The sequence below is a fragment of the Actinia tenebrosa genome, unplaced genomic scaffold (assembly GCF_029948245.1).
Source record: "Actinia tenebrosa isolate PJP-AT-01 unplaced genomic scaffold, QUT_ActTen_1.0 PGA_scaffold4__44_contigs__length_22323623, whole genome shotgun sequence".
Classification (NCBI taxonomy): Eukaryota; Metazoa; Cnidaria; class Anthozoa; order Actiniaria; family Actiniidae; genus Actinia; species Actinia tenebrosa.
Genome location: NW_028292581.1, coordinates 6151355 through 6168416, shown reverse-complemented (window position 1 = coordinate 6168416; position 17062 = coordinate 6151355). Strand labels below are relative to the sequence as shown.

Here is a 17062-nt window from a genome sequence, read left to right as displayed (position 1 = left end):
TGGGATTATTCAGAATGTAATGATTGCTATTCGAGATCACCTAGATCAATATTTTGCAAACGCCAAGAATAAATAAAGATGAGGATTTTCATTCAAGCTCTTTCATTGTCGGTAGAGCAGATTCGTCTTTTGTTTGAGATCATTGATTAGCCTTGTTTGACTTCCTCTTTTCGCCAGCTACCGACAGCCGCAGATGAGACAATCGCAGAGTTAAACCAAATAAACTGAACTAATAATATTCAATGCATTGATTTCATTTTGAAATCTGGCAGTTGGGATAGCAGGTTCTCGCTCGTATTGTTAGTTAGCAACGAAGATCTTGTTGGTCGTTTTCTTTTCCTGATTAAACAATAAAACCAGTGAAAAGTTTGGTATTTTGACAGTTAAGAAGTAAAAAAAAAATCACATAAAAATCCGATAAATGTTGCGCACAATTGGCCCAATCACTATTTTCTATTTCAGACCACGTGTCATTCCTTGATTCTCTTACATATTTATGTATATTATCGCGCATTACGTAAAAAAAGAAATAATACTCAAGGGGATGATATCGAAACTGTCAGCTGTTAGCAACCCACACAAACACTGTACCATTAGGTATTGAAAGGTGTATGACTACGACAGGGAAAAGAAAAAGAAAGAGTATGTAAAGAATATACATATCATAGTTATAGGCCTGCGGCTTTCAAAAAACAGAGAAGTACGTTTTACACAGACTTGAAAATTTCATCTATATTGGGTTAATAATCTAAAATGATAATCCATTTATCAAGCATAGATCTTTTTTACAAAATACAGTGAATAATTCAAATGTAATTGATTTAAATAATTAAATTATAGATTATATTATAATATTAATATATGTACATGGATGGTATATTGTTAGTTATTAACCACCTTCCATTGCATCACCAGTAGATATCACTCTGTTATATTGATATATGTACATGGATGGTATATCGTTAGTTATTGACCACCTTCCATTGCATCACCATTAGATATCACCCTGTTATATTGATATATGTACGAGGATGGTATATCGTTAGTTATTGACCACCTTCCATTGCATTACGCTACAGTCTTTACCACCAGTAGATATCACCCTTGTATCATCACACGTGAAACGAACACACGTCACGTGCGAACTGTGACCAACGCAGTTTTGACAGTCAGACTGCAAAGCAGAAAAAATGCATAATTCAAATCTACCAAGACGTTTGGAAAAATTTAGGAGTATTTTTAAATGAAACAAGGACTGTTGAGAGGGGGGCTGCGGGAGGGGGTGGGGCACATGTTGCATGTCGCAGTGCACTCCGCTTTCACTTTCAGTCAGGCTCATTATCCGTAAAAATATATAGTCTGCTATATTTTTCATGTTAGCCTCCCACTCTACGCCACACACACACACACACACACACACACACACTTTTTAGTATGCTCTGTGGTCCTTGTGAAATCATATCCCTTTACCTTTAACTTCGCCACAGGGAATCTGAAAAAGTTAACCTGCCCAAAATCATCTCCTGTAACAAGAAACTCCGCTCCAGTTGACCTACAACAAGCATTAATATCCGTGCCATCAGCACCCTCAGGCCAAATACCTGTCATTGAAGAGAGCGAGAATAAAACTTTTTACTTTGGGCTTAATGTTTTTTCCATTACATACCACGTGTCATTAACTAGAGTATCATTACTTTGTTTAACGGTTGTGCTTGAGAAATTCAACATGGCATTTTCAAATGCACCTGCGCACTCTTTCTTATTTTATTATTGTCATATGTATATATTATAGCATTATAGTTTGTCTTAATGGCCAACTATCAGCTTCGTTCTAACGCTAGTGGAGGAGCATTTTTGCTGTGACTGCAGGGTATCAAGAAGATGTTTTATCTTGAAGGACAAAAACTCCCAGAACGAGATATATGTGTATTCTTATCTTAATCAAAACACGAACCAAACAAGTACGAACACGTAGATCAGGGATCGAAAGTTCAACAGCAAAGATGCCAAAAATAAACCATATTTCGCAATACTTAAAAAGTGAAACCGAAAACAAGTTATAAAGCTTCCTCCAGGAAAGTAAGACTCACCGCAAGCAGGAAATCCCAGAACGCACGTCCAAGTCTCCCACTGAATGTCTCTCATGGCGTAGGCTGACACTACGTGTTTACACCGCTGAGCGTTCCCTGGAAAAGCAATATTCCATGATATATCGGTATTTGTTCTTTTAATTTAAATGCTTTAATTAAGGTCATCGCTAATACCCTAATCTTCGCAACATTAATGAAAGTGGTGATCTTGCCTGGACGCGGATCACACTAGCTGACGTTGATATTCACCATGTTATGTCTGTCCACGGACTCTTTAGTCTGGCCATAGTCGTTACATTTCAATCATTTAGTAAATCTTTTACCGTCCTTTGACCAAGACGCGTCGAGGCGCATCCATGAACAAACACTGCGCATGCGCGTCAGATCAACTCAATTAGATAGATACTCGTCTCCAGAATTACTTATTAGATATTGAATGTCTTTGAAATTGACCCATATAGGCGCATCAATTGACACTAAGCAGGCACATGAACTAATTACAGCTATATTTTGTTACCATGATTGTTCTGTAGAATTAAATGTGATATATATATATATATATATATATATATATATATATATATATATGACCAATCGAAGCGCATCAATCAACACTGCACCCTGATAAATGTATGGAAAGCACGGGTGTCATAACGGTGAGAGCGCTCGCCTCTCATCAATGCGACCTGGGTTCGAGTACCGCCGGGTTCAGTGTCGTATGTGAGTGAGTTTCAGGTTGGTTCTCTCCTGTGCTTCGAGGGTTTTTTCTCCGGGTTCTCCTGTTTTCCGGCTCCCTCCACAAAAATCAATTCCTAAATTCCAATTCGATCATGGAACGAGGACCACAGGTTTGTTATCCACTGGCTATTAAGTGCTACCCTCGTAAAAATAAGGACCGTTTTTGTTAGTTTTCTCAGTAGAACGAGGCAGTTGTTAATTTTTATCGCCCTCATAGCGTCTGTTATGTTAACCGCAAGTGTATTTCAAGTCGACTACGTGATGCCAGTACTGTGTCACGTGGACAAGACTTGACTGAACTTGAATGCACTTCTGTCACGTGGTGTAAAAACTTGTCCACGTGGTCCAACATTGGCATCACGTGCACTATCACAACTGCCTCTTTCTACTGGCAAGATTCAGTGGTAATTATAGCTTTATATTTGTTAATCGAATTACTAATTCGGATGATGAAAATTTTGTTTTGCCAATTGCATCGCATTAGTACTGCCACTGCACATGAACATAAAGTGATTAGAGACATGAAGTTTGATACTCACAGTATAGAATCTCGTAATCACCAGAATTACTCTGCAGATATTGGCTGTCTTTTGACCAATCAAGATGCGTCACAAAACTTGAATGACCCTAAATGCAAAAGCAGAACGAACAATTTGAAATGCCTTTATTTTAATTTTCAAAAATCGCTCCTCAGAAGTCTTTTATCATTGCGCATAAGTCGTTGAGAATGCAAGTTCTTACCGATAGTTTTCCATGTTGTTGAGAATGCTAGTTCTTACCGATAGTTTTCCATGTTGTAGAGAATGTTAGTTCTTACCGATAGTTTTCCATGTCTTTTGTAGGTGCGTCCATCTTCGCTCACGGTGTACAAGTAGATGAAGTTATCATGCGAACCAACTGCGATATATTTACCATCTGTGGAAGTTGAAGAAATTAGAGCAAGTGAAAACTATGGACAATTAATGGGATAATGCAAAAAGTTGGTCTGAATATATGTTCATACGTAAGTTAATAAAAAATCGTATTTTCTGCAAACCCTCTATATCTAATTTTAAATCTCTGTTTCGCAACGGACGGTTATTCCCGATTTGAACAGAATAATGTACACATGTCATACTTATGTAGCTTAATAGCTGTCCCGCTTTAGCTTACCAGGTGAGTACTTAATAGCATCAAGTTGTTCAGGGCCATCATGGAATGTCGCCAGTTGATCCCCATTAGTGGAGTCCAGGACCATCCACTTGCCGCTCTGTGTACCTATTGCAAGTACAAAGGCTTTTGGATGGAAAGCCGCTGACTGAAGGGACTCCTGTACAACAAAGAATTCCACTTCTGAGTATATAACTCTACCATTCTCCTTGGGTCCCCTTGGGAAGCACGGGTGGTGTGCGCTGTTGATGCGCTTCCCTCATGCGGCCCTGGGTTCCATTCTTGGACCTTCAAAACTCCAAACACCTTCAGGTTTTATCGATTAAACTAGAGACCTAACAACCTCGAGCTCTATACTTTAATACCCAGTCCAGTAATCGAGCCCTAGACCACAGATCTAGTGAGGTGACACCGACTGCACGACACCCTAGTGATTTGCAATGACGGTACTGCCATCATATGTGAGTTGTTGGTTAGTTCTCTGCTGTGCTGTGCTTTCCTCCCTCCAAATGCAAAATCAACTTCTAAATTCCAATTTGATCATATAATGAGGTTTGTTAGCCACTGGCTACCTTAAAACTTTTTCCCTCGTTAAACAAGGACGAGTTTAAGTTATAGCTTCCTCTAGTTGACTAACAATAACTAAAAATAATAATCATAATATTTTTCTAATCAGGGAGGTACCTCCAATTGTTTTCTCCAGATAGTTGAATGAACGTCACCATTACACATCATGATCTGCTTATCATAACCACACGTGACAAACATGCGACGTGTCGGATGAACAGCTAAACCCCATAACTCATCAGTATGTCCCTGTGAATCCAAGAAAATCCTTATCAATTCCTTGCCAGACTATACGAGAAGAATACACAAGAAGACTATACAAGAAGACTATACAAGAAGACTATACAAGAAGACTATACAAGAAGACAATACAAAAAGACTATACAAGAAGACTACACAAGAAGACTATACAAGAAGACTACATAAGAAGACTATACAAGAAGACAATACAAAAAGACTATACGAGAAGACTACACAAGACGACTATACAAGAAGACAATACAAAAAGACTATACGAGAGGACTAATTCCTCTGGTTCTCTCTCTCCCAATATTTGTTCTGTTCAGAAGATCCAAAAGATTCAAAAGTTTAACAAACCGTTATGCAGAACGACATTCCATCATCAAAAGTTCCTTGGAGTATCGAGTTCCTGGTAGTACCAACGGCCATTACGAAGCGACCATCTTCCTGGACAGGACCATGCGCAATAGATCTTACTGGACCAGCGCTCTCGTCAAGCTACGAGAAAAATCAAAAGAGAATACTACAACTGAAATGGGAGATGCCTCGTATTAAGGAGGGGAGAAAGGAGGTTACCGAGAAACTGTTGTATCTTTATTGTAAAATCCATCTTATTAGATCGCATTCTTTCATTAACGCCTTTGCGCACACAAGTTTCATTCAACAAATTTAGGAAGAAAGGAAACGAAGAGTGGTTTGTGCGACTTATCCAGCTTTGCAGAAGTAGCTGAATTAACATAGATTTACAGTGTACGTTGGGGGACTTTACGGACTGCTTGTAATATGTAGTGCTTACAATTGCAAGTGGCGAGCACTTTATATACAATCTTGAGGGGTGATTAGTTTTCAAGGGTTATGCTGCTAAGCATGGGCAAGGAGGATGGTCTACGGGTTGGAAACTAGGCAGATGGACCCCTGTCTTATTCTCTTTATTAATGTCCCTACAGATTGTCATGGCTAATCTCGGGCAACGAGGTTGCCGGTACCATGGGCTGATGTCCTTAGTGGATCTTTAACTACCACTCGTACTAAGCGCGGGTTGGCATAGAGAAAGATGAGTGCGTGTTCTATGGTTGCTTAGTGTCCTTATCCAAGAAGATCAGAAATTCAATGCCAGGAATGCTCCGCAAAACTCCGAAATACTCCGCAATACAAGTTTTATTTTTCATAATTATTTCTAGACAATTTGCTTCTACCATTATGAATTTTATACTAACTTTTATTTCTCTAAGGGGCTTGTACTCATTATTCCATAGAACAACCAGTCTATCACGACCCCCTCCTGAAAGGAACTGTCCATCCTCTAGAGCACACAACGAGAATATCGGCCCTTCATGTGCGCCCAATACTGCCTTACCGATACGATTGGCACCTGAGCACACAGAACATACATCATCATTCCTTTCGAATATGGTACACTTTTATAGTGCTTGGAAGGATCAAGGATCAGCAGGTAGGTTTGTAAAATTAAGAAGATAAGACTTTTTTTAAGCAATTTACAATCATTTTCTTTCGTAAACCAAGGGAAACGAGCAAAACAAAACAAACATTTCAAGCAAGAAAGGGAATTGCACGGGCACCCTGTAACCTCCACTAAATATGCCAATGTGATTCAAACAGGAAAGCAGGATCATATCAATACTACCTTGCGGCCATTCAAAGATGTTCCCATTTGAATCACCAGATAACATGTTTCCGTCACTCAAGAAACATATGCATAAAACGAAACGAGGCTTGTCAAATTTCTGGAGGATAAAATCAAATTAAAGGTATAAATTAATCAAACGTACTTGGAATCTTATCATAATAACGGTAATGGAAATTTTTAGAGGCCCTTTTTTGTTGCATAGGGGATAGTTCCTGCGCAGACATCCTTAAAGTTGTATTGTTGAGTAACGACGCTAAGGATGAGACCGGCGTGGTAGGCTGCATGCATGGGGAAGGAAAAGAAAAGATGTGGCTTGGCGTGACATGACGTGACGTGACGTGACGTGACGTGCCCTGACCGTAACGGTGCTTTTTCCAAGCATTTTCATTGGATTATCAGTAATAACGTGCGCTGTGTGTGGTTGAAATGGTTTTGTCGTTTCGATTCCTTGGCGGTGTCTTCTGTATTGCCATATGATATTCATATGGAAACTAGCATATTAAGGCCCCACAGGATAAAGCAGCGCAGATGAACATTTTGTATTCTAGTTGTATGCCACCAGAAAAATGAATAAACCTACCCCGTACACTCCCATCTTCTTGGAAAGTCCTCCTGACTCCAACACGGTCCAAAACGCAATATGAGACTTGCCACATGTCACGATGATTGACAGGTCACGTGGATGACAGGCGATCATCAGCACGGGATCACTAGAGCCCTACGAGGTATGAGATACTTTAGAATTACCAAAGATACGTACCACGTACCACTGGCTTAGAGATAGGGCAAGGGATAGGGGTACAAGGCATCTCGGTACAAGGGGTATTTTTACAAGGAATCTCGAAATGATTGAGAAGTGTTATATTTTTTCAACTACATGGCTCTCTCCATGACTGATACGCATGAAGTTACTGCGGATTTGGTGAGAATTTTCGCGCCAAATACGCGCGCGCGCGTGCGCTCGCCCACACCCATCCCATAACTTTGGAACTTTCACTGCGCAAATGAAGCGCACAAGCCCTACACGCATCAAGCAACAAACTTGTTTGAAGCTGAGATATTTCTGGAACATTTTACCTTGTTTTCAGTTATCTTGCGTTTGGTTTCCCATTCCCAGTAGGAAATCACGTGTTCATTAGCTTCGTCCACCACCAAAAGATGGCGGCCGCCGTCCTGCACGAAGATAATGTAGAGATAGATGTTTAAAACTGATAGAAAAATATATTAGTAAAATGATTAAATAGATTTACGAACCTGAATGGAGAAGGCCAAGCATGATATTGCTCGCTCGAAGTCTCCTATCCCGAGAACTTGCAATGTTTCTAACGTCAACGAGTTCCATATTCGCACGTGGGGCTAGAATAATGGGTTTGAGTTAATAATGAGTTAATATTTATTTAGCCAGCGTAGCAGGGAGACTTGGTAGGGGGATTGGTAACATGGGGACCTTCTGTTACAACCCAGCTCTCGCAACTGAGCGGGATTATTGATATAAAAAATGGACTTCAAGTCCTGATTTGTCATACCCCTACTAATAGAATTCAAGGTTATAACTGCGAGTTAGTGAAAACAATGACTAGTCAAATACATAATGAAACCTTTACATGCGCTAACAAATGCATGGGTAATCCAATGATCAATGATATTGTCTTGATAATTGAAGGATAGGGGAGATAAAGTATGATTCCTTCGTGTTGTAATAGTTAAAGGGTTGTATCGATTCGTTTTGAATAAAACAGTTGCAATAACCAATTGCGCACTAACGGCTGCACATCAGAGAGATTTCAATGTACTCACTCGTCCTTCTTCTTTGTCGTGTCCTGCAACCTGACCGCTGGCGATGTAGAGTTTGTTGGGATGAAGAGCGATGCTACAAATAGAAACCACAATGACGAAAATTGAAATCCATAATACTCGAGTTAATTCCCTCGCGCAATAAGTTAAGACTGGTGTGTTTCCATTTTAGCTCATTTTCATAATTTCCTAAGCGTTAGCGTTTATGGCGCCAAACAAAGAAATTAGGAAAGAAAAAATACTCAAAAGAATCCTTCGTGTCATTTTAGAGTAACATTTCTTTGTTTAACGGTTGTGCATGAGAAGACATATAAGCAAAGATTCTTCTTCTCAAGCGAATAACACACTGTCTGAAAACATCACGCCTAACGTAAAGTCTTTCCTTACCATTTGACGTCATCATTATGTCCCAGGTAGTGTCTCTGGTTCCCAGTCCCTGTGTTGTACAGGATCACCACGGCTGCTATGTTATACACCAGTTCACCGGTTGGTAAGTAAAACAGATTGTCGCGACAATCTCTTCCCCTGTACCCACACCTTTAAAGACGTCAAGGATCAATGGTGACAAGTAACAGTCGCAACTTAGCACTGAATAAACACGAGGTCCTCTGTGTTTAACGTCTCTGAATGAGACGGGAGGGAGCGCCATCTATGCGTGATCATCCTGCTTGGATGCTCGGAAGTGAGAACCGGCATACCAGTAATTACTTGACGTAATATAGTAATGAAACCCTGATGTATTCTACTGCATGCCTTCCTTACTACTATACCTTGTAGGGCTTTTGCAGTACCTCACTCAAAAACCGTGCGGGGATGTGAGCAACAAAATAGATCTAGTATGATTTAGACTGGCAGCCTAGTCAACCATAATTAAGGATACACCCATTCAAGCTCTAGCTTCTGTTCCGGGGGGAGCCTCACAGTTTTATCTTCTACGTAATCACTCGGAGGGTAAAGGTTGAGTGAACGACCACGGATGTACAACCGCGTTGGCTCATCTGGAAAGAAAGAAAGAAAGAAATCTGAACTGAAATACACAGCACAGTCAGGCCCGGCCCGCGACAATGTTCATCTTGAAAGAACGTGATATTTCATGATATTTTGCGCATGTTTTCTTGGCGTTTCAATTGTTGAAAACGCGCAGACACACGGTGCAATATTGCGCGCAAAGGTTTAGGCAACGCTGTTGAAGTGCGTTGCGTTTTCAGCTCTGATTTCCAGCATGCAACTAATAGACGATTTCCGAGATGCGCGCGCCCTTTCATAAATATCGCTGGCGCAGACATAAAAAAGAGGCAATTTCGAGCAGGGTGATTAGAAATCATTAGAAACTATAGCGCTAAAGGCGATTTCTAAACCCTTGAAGAAAAGATTTTGTCCAAAGTGAGCTGTATTTTTACAAAAAGTTACTATTCTGCTCCACAACTATATAAGGGACTTCAAACTTTTCATTTGTTAACAAAATGTTCAAAGTGTTTCCTAATAAAGTACACGTAATATCTATAGTCTTGCCCAAAAATGCCTCGTTTTCGGATCTGAGCACGCGAAAAAGATCTATGGGATTGCAAAATTAAATGCCTGCATCATTAATTGCGCGCAAGTTTCCACTTATATTTTCCTTATACGCCCTTCATTCTTAATGAATTTCAAAGTACTGAATCATGTGTCAAGTAAGTTCAATCTAGCTAATCTCGAAACACCATATATAAAGTAAATATGAAGTAAGCTTACTTCATATTCTCTTGTATATATATATGTTGCACACACAGCCTTCAGTTGTGACTGGATGGTGGAACTCTCTTTCCCTTCGTGTTTTAAATATTTTAATACAACAAGCTCATTCAACCTTATTTTTAAATCCACTCCACCGCTATAATGAACGTGGAATGTATTCCTACCTTTTGTTTTGTTGTTGTTCTCTTCTTTACCCACGAGTGAGCTGAAACAAGAACGTAACGTTACGTCACATTACCAAGGTACTCAAGACTGAGTCAACAATATTTATTATGGTTCCATTCATACCTTGTGGATGCTGCTCTTCTTAAACTCGTTCCTCCGCTTGAATTTTTCCTCCTGTCAAAGCAAAGTCGATACTGAATTTACTCTACTGCAAATCTAATCTGTTTATTATAAAATAACTATTATGAATCTCGCGTTTTGATTGGTTGGGAGCGAGTGCTTTATGAGGGCACGCAGCGCACGCGCACTTTCAGTTGCATCATTCCTATCCAAAATAACGATTATTGTAAAAAAAATTTAAAGAAATGAAAAACTTGAATGGTGTGCTGTGCTGCGTGCACTTATATAGCACTTGGTGATTGGCAGAACACTCGAAAAGCCGGTCGAGAAGCACTCTACTACGCGTCGTGTTTCTCCTAACACTCTGCCAACCCCCGTGTGCTTTATAAGTACACACAGCACGCGCGCGCGTTTTCTATTTCTTCAAGATTCTAGATAGGTGCTTAAGGCGCGATTACACGGAGCAATTTTCTCTGCAACTTGTCTCGCAACGGCGTTGAATGGAGCATTGCAGCGTTTAACATAAAGCGCAATTTGAAGGAAACATTTTGCGAGACAAGTTGCAGAGAAAATTGCTCCGTGTAATCGAGCCTTTATTCGGGCTTGTGCCTGACTTAAAATCGTAGTCGCTCTGAACAGCAAGTGCGAAATAGTACGAATCGCCTTCGCTATAAAATTGTTCAGTGGTATAGACGTCAATCCAAAGGGTTTCCATGACATTGCTAGAAAAGAAAACGTTTTCAAGAGCAGTTCCTATAAAATGTCAATGAAACATCGTACACAGTGTGTACACAGTCATTAACGTGTAAAATACTTACTTAACAGTAGCAATAGACGAAGGCAGGGACAACGAATCAACGGTTCGAGATCGTTGGCGACCTCTTAAATCCAATTCACTCGAAGCACGTCCTATTTTCCGTTTTGGTTTTGCGACACCACTATCACTCAATTTGCGCGCACGCGCAGAAGTGGTTGCAGGTCGACTGTATGATGTCTTGGAGTTGATCTCTGAGGTAGGACTGGAGCGGGATGGTTTCAGATTGTCTTGCACGTGTAAACTGTTCGAGCTCGTAGACTGTAGTTTACTGTGTTTTTTATTTTCTTCTAAAGAAGATTCTTGACTTTCCTTAACAGTTCTAGAAATGTTCTCTGAAGAAGGACTTAGTTTTCGTGTGCGCGCCGTACCTGTAGCAGGGCTGGTTAATGTTGTTGTGGCATTGATTCCTGAGGAGGAAGAAGGACTCGGAGTCTTTTCTTTGACTTGCAAATCAGTAGGCGTTAGAACTGGCGGTTTATCTTGAGCCGACTTTTGGTCTAATGAAGTATCGTGAGATTTCTGAAGGTGAGAACAGTGGTTTTAACAGAAGTTATATTAAAGTAACCTACAGAAAAACTAAATAGAAAGTTGATTAACAGTATAATTCAGGGAACATCTTTAAAAAAGAGGAAAAAGGAATGAATAAACCAAGAAAACTCTCAGCAAAAAGACAAATAATTCTGCGCTAATTTCTAATCACGTGACGAAAACGTAAAATAATTCGAATATTCGAATCAAAGAACCTTCACTTCCATCAAGCTTAAACGTAATATACCCAGTGCATTTATATTGTGCACAAGCGTCGGTTTACTCTCACCTGATCTGCATGCAATGCTTTGGTAGAATCGTCATGGACACTAGTCGAGGGTTTGGCTTTATCTGGCTTGTTCTCGTGAGTGTTTAATAATGAGGTCAAAGACGTTGCACCGTTGACCGATGCCTGCGGAAGAAAGATAGGATTTTTTATTATAATTTCATCATGAGTAGAGAAAAATGACTTTGATTTTTTTATGATTACTGTTTGCGCGTTTTGAACTCCTAAGGGTTGGTAGGGACGTACCAAGTGACGCGATGATTACACTTCTGACGCCTCGTCTTGGGTTGCTCCCCGTTGCGCGCAATCACTCGTGGGCTGGAACATAAAGTAGTCCTGATCGTCCAGCTCTCTCACATGTCTCTTCATGATGATAATGAAATAAAGGGTAATGCCCCAAAAGCAGCAGTCTATAACCACGATTATTTTAAGGTAGATTGTTTATAACAGGACAGGATTTGTCGCATGGATATGACCTTGCTAGTACATGTCCATGGGACGCGTCCCACCATGCGTACTGACCCAGGCGTTACAGGGAGTAAACGGTGGTGTGGTATTTCTCACAAGCAATGTCGCTTCGTATGTCCGCGCATTTAAGATTAGTATCGGTAATACATTTAGTGTGTGTAGTAGTTTCAACTACGGTTGATGTGTGATATTACTAGTGTTCACTAGTTTAGTACCGATAATACATGTAGTAGTTTATAGCAGTTTCAACTAACTAATACCTCAGACGTAGTAGACACAGTTGATAGGATATCAATAGTATTCACTAGTTTAGTACCGTTAATACATGTTATAGTTTAAAGCAGTTTCAACTAACCAATACCTCAGACGTAGACACAGTTGATGTGATATTAGAAGTATTCACTAGTTTATCGCTCAGGTGACGGCGTACAGGAGATTTGTCTCGAATGGTCCTCAGTAATCCCTTCACAAAGTTCAACGAAGTCTGAAATCAAACGTGAAAATTCCATATCACAGCTGATAAGCCACCCCACAACATGGCCTCTCGTTGCCTTTGAAAACGAGACATCACGTGAATATTTAGAGGCTGTAATTATAAGGGACACATGCGCGCAGAGGTATTTTACAAACTCAAATTTATTATTTCATTGCAGTTGATCGGTTTCGTCTTGTGATTTTGGTGATCTATATTACATGATCAGTATCTATGTCTACCCGTGTATTAAAGGGTTCGCTCACCTGACTATCATTTTCCTCGTTGTTTTTGTCTGTTTTAGCAGTGTTTGGTACTGAGGACACAGAGTGTCTTGATGGACGTACAGGGTGACTGGATGTTACAGCAGACGTAGGTATTGATGGCATCATGCGACCTAGAATTACAGAAAATCGTTGTATCAAATTTCAACGTAGTGATGCTCTTTTCACTACGCAATGAGTAAGAAGGACGGCCTGTGTGTACTACTAAATGTGCCGCCTCTAAACACCGCCATGGTCATGAAATTGATCTGCTGACTCGCCTTCGTATGCGAGAAAAGTTGCTTGTTGGTTCTCTCGGCCCTTGACAAAAAACCTAAATTTAGATTCTAATTTGACCATGAAATACTTGAAATAGGGGTCCAAATGTTTGCTATGTGTTGTTGATTAGGTAATTAATACACTGACTGACCTCTGCTTGTTTTTTTGACTTGTTCCTCTACTGTACCAAGCCTCCTTAGAGCACTTGCTAGAGCTGATTTCAGTAAAGTTATCTCATCCTCTTGGAGGGATATTTTCTTCTCAAGGAGCGAGATTCTGTCTTCTGCATCTGAGTTTGTATACCCTTCAAGCAAGAAATGAAAACTATCATTATTATCATTCAAAGTGTCTTTTCTGTTGTTTTGATTGGCCGAGATAATTGCAAATAACTGTCTACGAATAATAATCTGTTCATGCGCACTGCGCAAAGCCTTTTTGCTGCAAATAATGGTCTGCTCATGCGTAGTAAGGTTGCATTTGTCAACATGGCTCGCTAGCATGGCAAATAATTGCTTGCGAGACAGTAACAAATCAGTGATATATCGTGAAATAGACGTCGTCTAGATAATTGCATGTTATTTGACTATAATAACCACATATGACAATATAAACTGAACTAATGATCGACATCGAGTCAGTGTTGCCCGGGAAAAATAACCAAGGACCGAACAAAACTATTTTTTTTCGAATGAAACAAGCCATTGGCTGAGCTAAATCAGACTACCAACCGGGACAACCTGGAGTAAAAAATCCTCGAAACAAAGAAGACACTTACTCACTAAAAAAAATTAATATTCGCATATGGGTGAAAACTGATTTGCCAAGAGCAAACATATTTTAATTGTTAGAAAAATATAACATTAGTCAAAAAACTGAATGGGTAACTTTATATATAATATATAGCGATATATATAAACCGAGTTTATTTACGTAGTACAGCAAGATGCTTTAAAAAGGGCAATGGTCTTAGAATGCTTATAAAATCTATTTTCTCAACCAAATTTGAAACTTTTTCAACATGACTGAATTTAAGCCGAGTATACTATGGCCAGTCATAGCTATGATAAGACGGATACTAAAAACCTATCAAACTTTATCAGGAACCCTGAAAGCCTCGTTATTCACTGCTCACCTATTCAGTCTTATAGTTCATCATTCAGCTTCATTCTTACCATTTTCTCGAGGACTCGTGGGCGAATCTTGTTCAACACTAGACATCAGTACATCATCAACCGAAGCGCCATCCTGAAGGCGAATTGGAGATCTTGAAGGAAACGAGACTGAACGACGAGGCGACCTTATCTTTGTATACGACGGATTCGTAAGTGATGGTTCTTTGATGTAACCATCTGATTGCCACAGGCGTTCATGTGGATTGTTATTACAATCATCCTGCTTTATCTCGGCTAAATGTTTGAAGATCTCGCTCAGCTCTGATTCGGAAGACTTTCGCCTGAGCTGAATGGCAGTCGACATGATTAAAACCTAAAATATGAAAGGATCAAAGCGATAAACACGTGCCAGACCCGAAATTTGCTAAAAAGTAAACCTCAAAATAACTACGTAAAAAACTTATGAATACTTCATATTTGCATACTAATAAAAGCTTCCACCTTCGTTAAGAAAAACAATCGAATTTCTATTGCCATTTCATCAAGCGTAAAATCTTTTTATTAATTAAGTGGAGTCAATTTGATTAAGAAGTTAATGATCATTAAAACGCCCACTCTATTGTACAGCTAATCAAAGAAACCTCAAAGAACAGGCCTTTTGTTTTTACCAAAACTGTTCGCGTCACTAGTCTTTTTAAAAAACATTAAGCCAGCTTGCTGTGTGTGTGTTCATACAGTCAACTCTCGTTACAGAGAACACCCTTTGTCAGTATTTTTGCCAGGAATTTTTCTCCTGTCCGTAATAATAGAGAGGTATGTAATATTGGCATGTCCGCTAGGCGAGAGTTGACTATTTCAACTTCATTTTAGTAATACAAATATACTGTCAACTCTCGCCTAGCGGGACACCCCGATATTACGGACACCTCTCTATTACGGACAGGAGAAAAATCCCCGGCAAAAATACTGAGAAAGAAATGATCGTAATTAATTCTCGTTATTGCAGACGCTCGAGACACTAGAGAAAAACGTTTGCGCATGCGTGCCTTTCATCACGTTTTCTAAGCGACTTTGTCGTCCAGCAATTTGTCATGAGAGACTTTCGCTTTTGACATTTCTACGTTTGGCCTCCGACATTTTGTTTTTAGGCGATTTGTCAAACGGCCATGCCAAAAGCAGAACAGCGAAAAGTCAAACTTAGATTCAAAGCTCCCGGGCGTTCTTCGTAATAAACAAAGGTAACCCGGAAAAAAATTTCCGGAGGCCAAACGGAGAAATGTTGAGAATTGATCAAAAAGACAAACTCACTTTGTAATATGGCCCTAAATCACTTTGACTTTTCAACTTTTGACATTTTTGATTTTGTCTTTTTTTATGTCCGCTCTCGGCCACCGTAAATGTGAGACCAAGAAAATGTATTAATAAAGACAATATAAAAGAATTCAAGTTTCAAAAAAGGGCACCATTTGTTTTTCATTTTGTGAAGCCATTTGTCAAGCATGTTTGAAAATAAAATTTACATAATTTCACAATAGCATGAAGAGGTTTTGACTAATTTGCATACGGATATAGAGCATGCGCAGATGTTTTCACTCGTGTCGACACTCGCTGCACAACGCATTATAATTCGTTCAACGCTAAGGTTTTTGTTTTTTATATATACTTATATACGGCTTTTTCAATTAAAAGGTGGGGCGGTGAAGGTTTCGTTGGCGCTGTTGCATTTACTTACTAAGCTTGAAATGTATTATATTCATATAAAAACAATGCCAGCAAAGAAAACATTATGCCGGGGAAAAAAAACAACTCAAAGTTTAGGAAATTTTCATATTGTTGTGAGTGCATTGCATTTTGGCATGCATTGTTGCTTGGCATGCAACATGCGACATGCAACAAAACCTTCACCAACCTTTTTCAAAATTGTTTGTTTCAGTTCACAAGGTAGTTGGGTTGAAACCAAAGCGCTTTTACTTCTTATTTTTTATACAGCTATTTAAAAAAAAAAGTCGAATACTAAATACTGCATACTGAATAGTGCATTTCATTCCGAGTAGCATTCAGCATGCAGTATTCAGTTTTCAACCTTTTTTGAAATCCTTAGAAGGTTATCAATATCACGATCATATCACCAGTGAGAGAAATGAACAAGAAGTGTGGGTACAACATTAAGTTTAATCTGCAAGTTAAAATGTTCTTTATAGGATTTTTATATTGATTATGAATGACCAGGGCCATACTTCCAGACATCGAGTGCTGAACCGTCGTATGGACTTACGGCTACGCTGGAGATTTCGACCCCAACACCGCTATCCCGGGGGGAATTTACAGACTGATCAGGAAGCTCGGCCGAAGCCTAAGGGAGAGGTTAGTCGGCCCCTAGACCGTAGATGATTAACCCCTTGCTATGACCAGCAGACCCGAACGCCGACTGTACAGTTGATGGCTAAGTTCCCATGCTCACTTCTTTCCATGTGGGATGTGTTTTCAAAAACTGGAAGCAATGTTTATTTACACGCAAACTAAGAATAAAAATCAAATTTAAAAACTTAGTTCCTAAGCTGTCAATTAGGCCTAACAGCATAAGGGGTTTTG

The 17062-nt window shown here is 39.6% G+C and overlaps 1 protein-coding gene across 1 annotated transcript; it reads right to left on the bottom strand.

The window, feature by feature from the left end:
- Positions 1-901: 901 nt before the first annotated feature.
- LOC116306483 (77 kDa echinoderm microtubule-associated protein-like) lies at positions 902-14834 on the bottom strand. The gene is made up of 24 exons (XM_089036451.1): positions 14531-14834; positions 13510-13662; positions 13083-13213; positions 12706-12828; positions 11880-12002; positions 11064-11581; positions 10249-10299; positions 10125-10165; positions 9107-9224; positions 8614-8763; positions 8230-8302; positions 7687-7788; positions 7510-7605; positions 7013-7150; positions 6430-6529; positions 6002-6156; positions 5142-5282; positions 4662-4793; positions 3981-4137; positions 3646-3743; positions 3368-3455; positions 2091-2186; positions 1471-1601; positions 902-1174 (listed from the first exon to the last, which is right to left on the bottom strand). Exons 1-24 carry the CDS (start codon positions 14832-14834, stop codon positions 1043-1045), a joined length of 3351 nt encoding a protein of 1116 aa, XP_088892577.1. The 3' UTR covers positions 902-1042.
- Positions 14835-17062: the final 2228 nt, after the last annotated feature.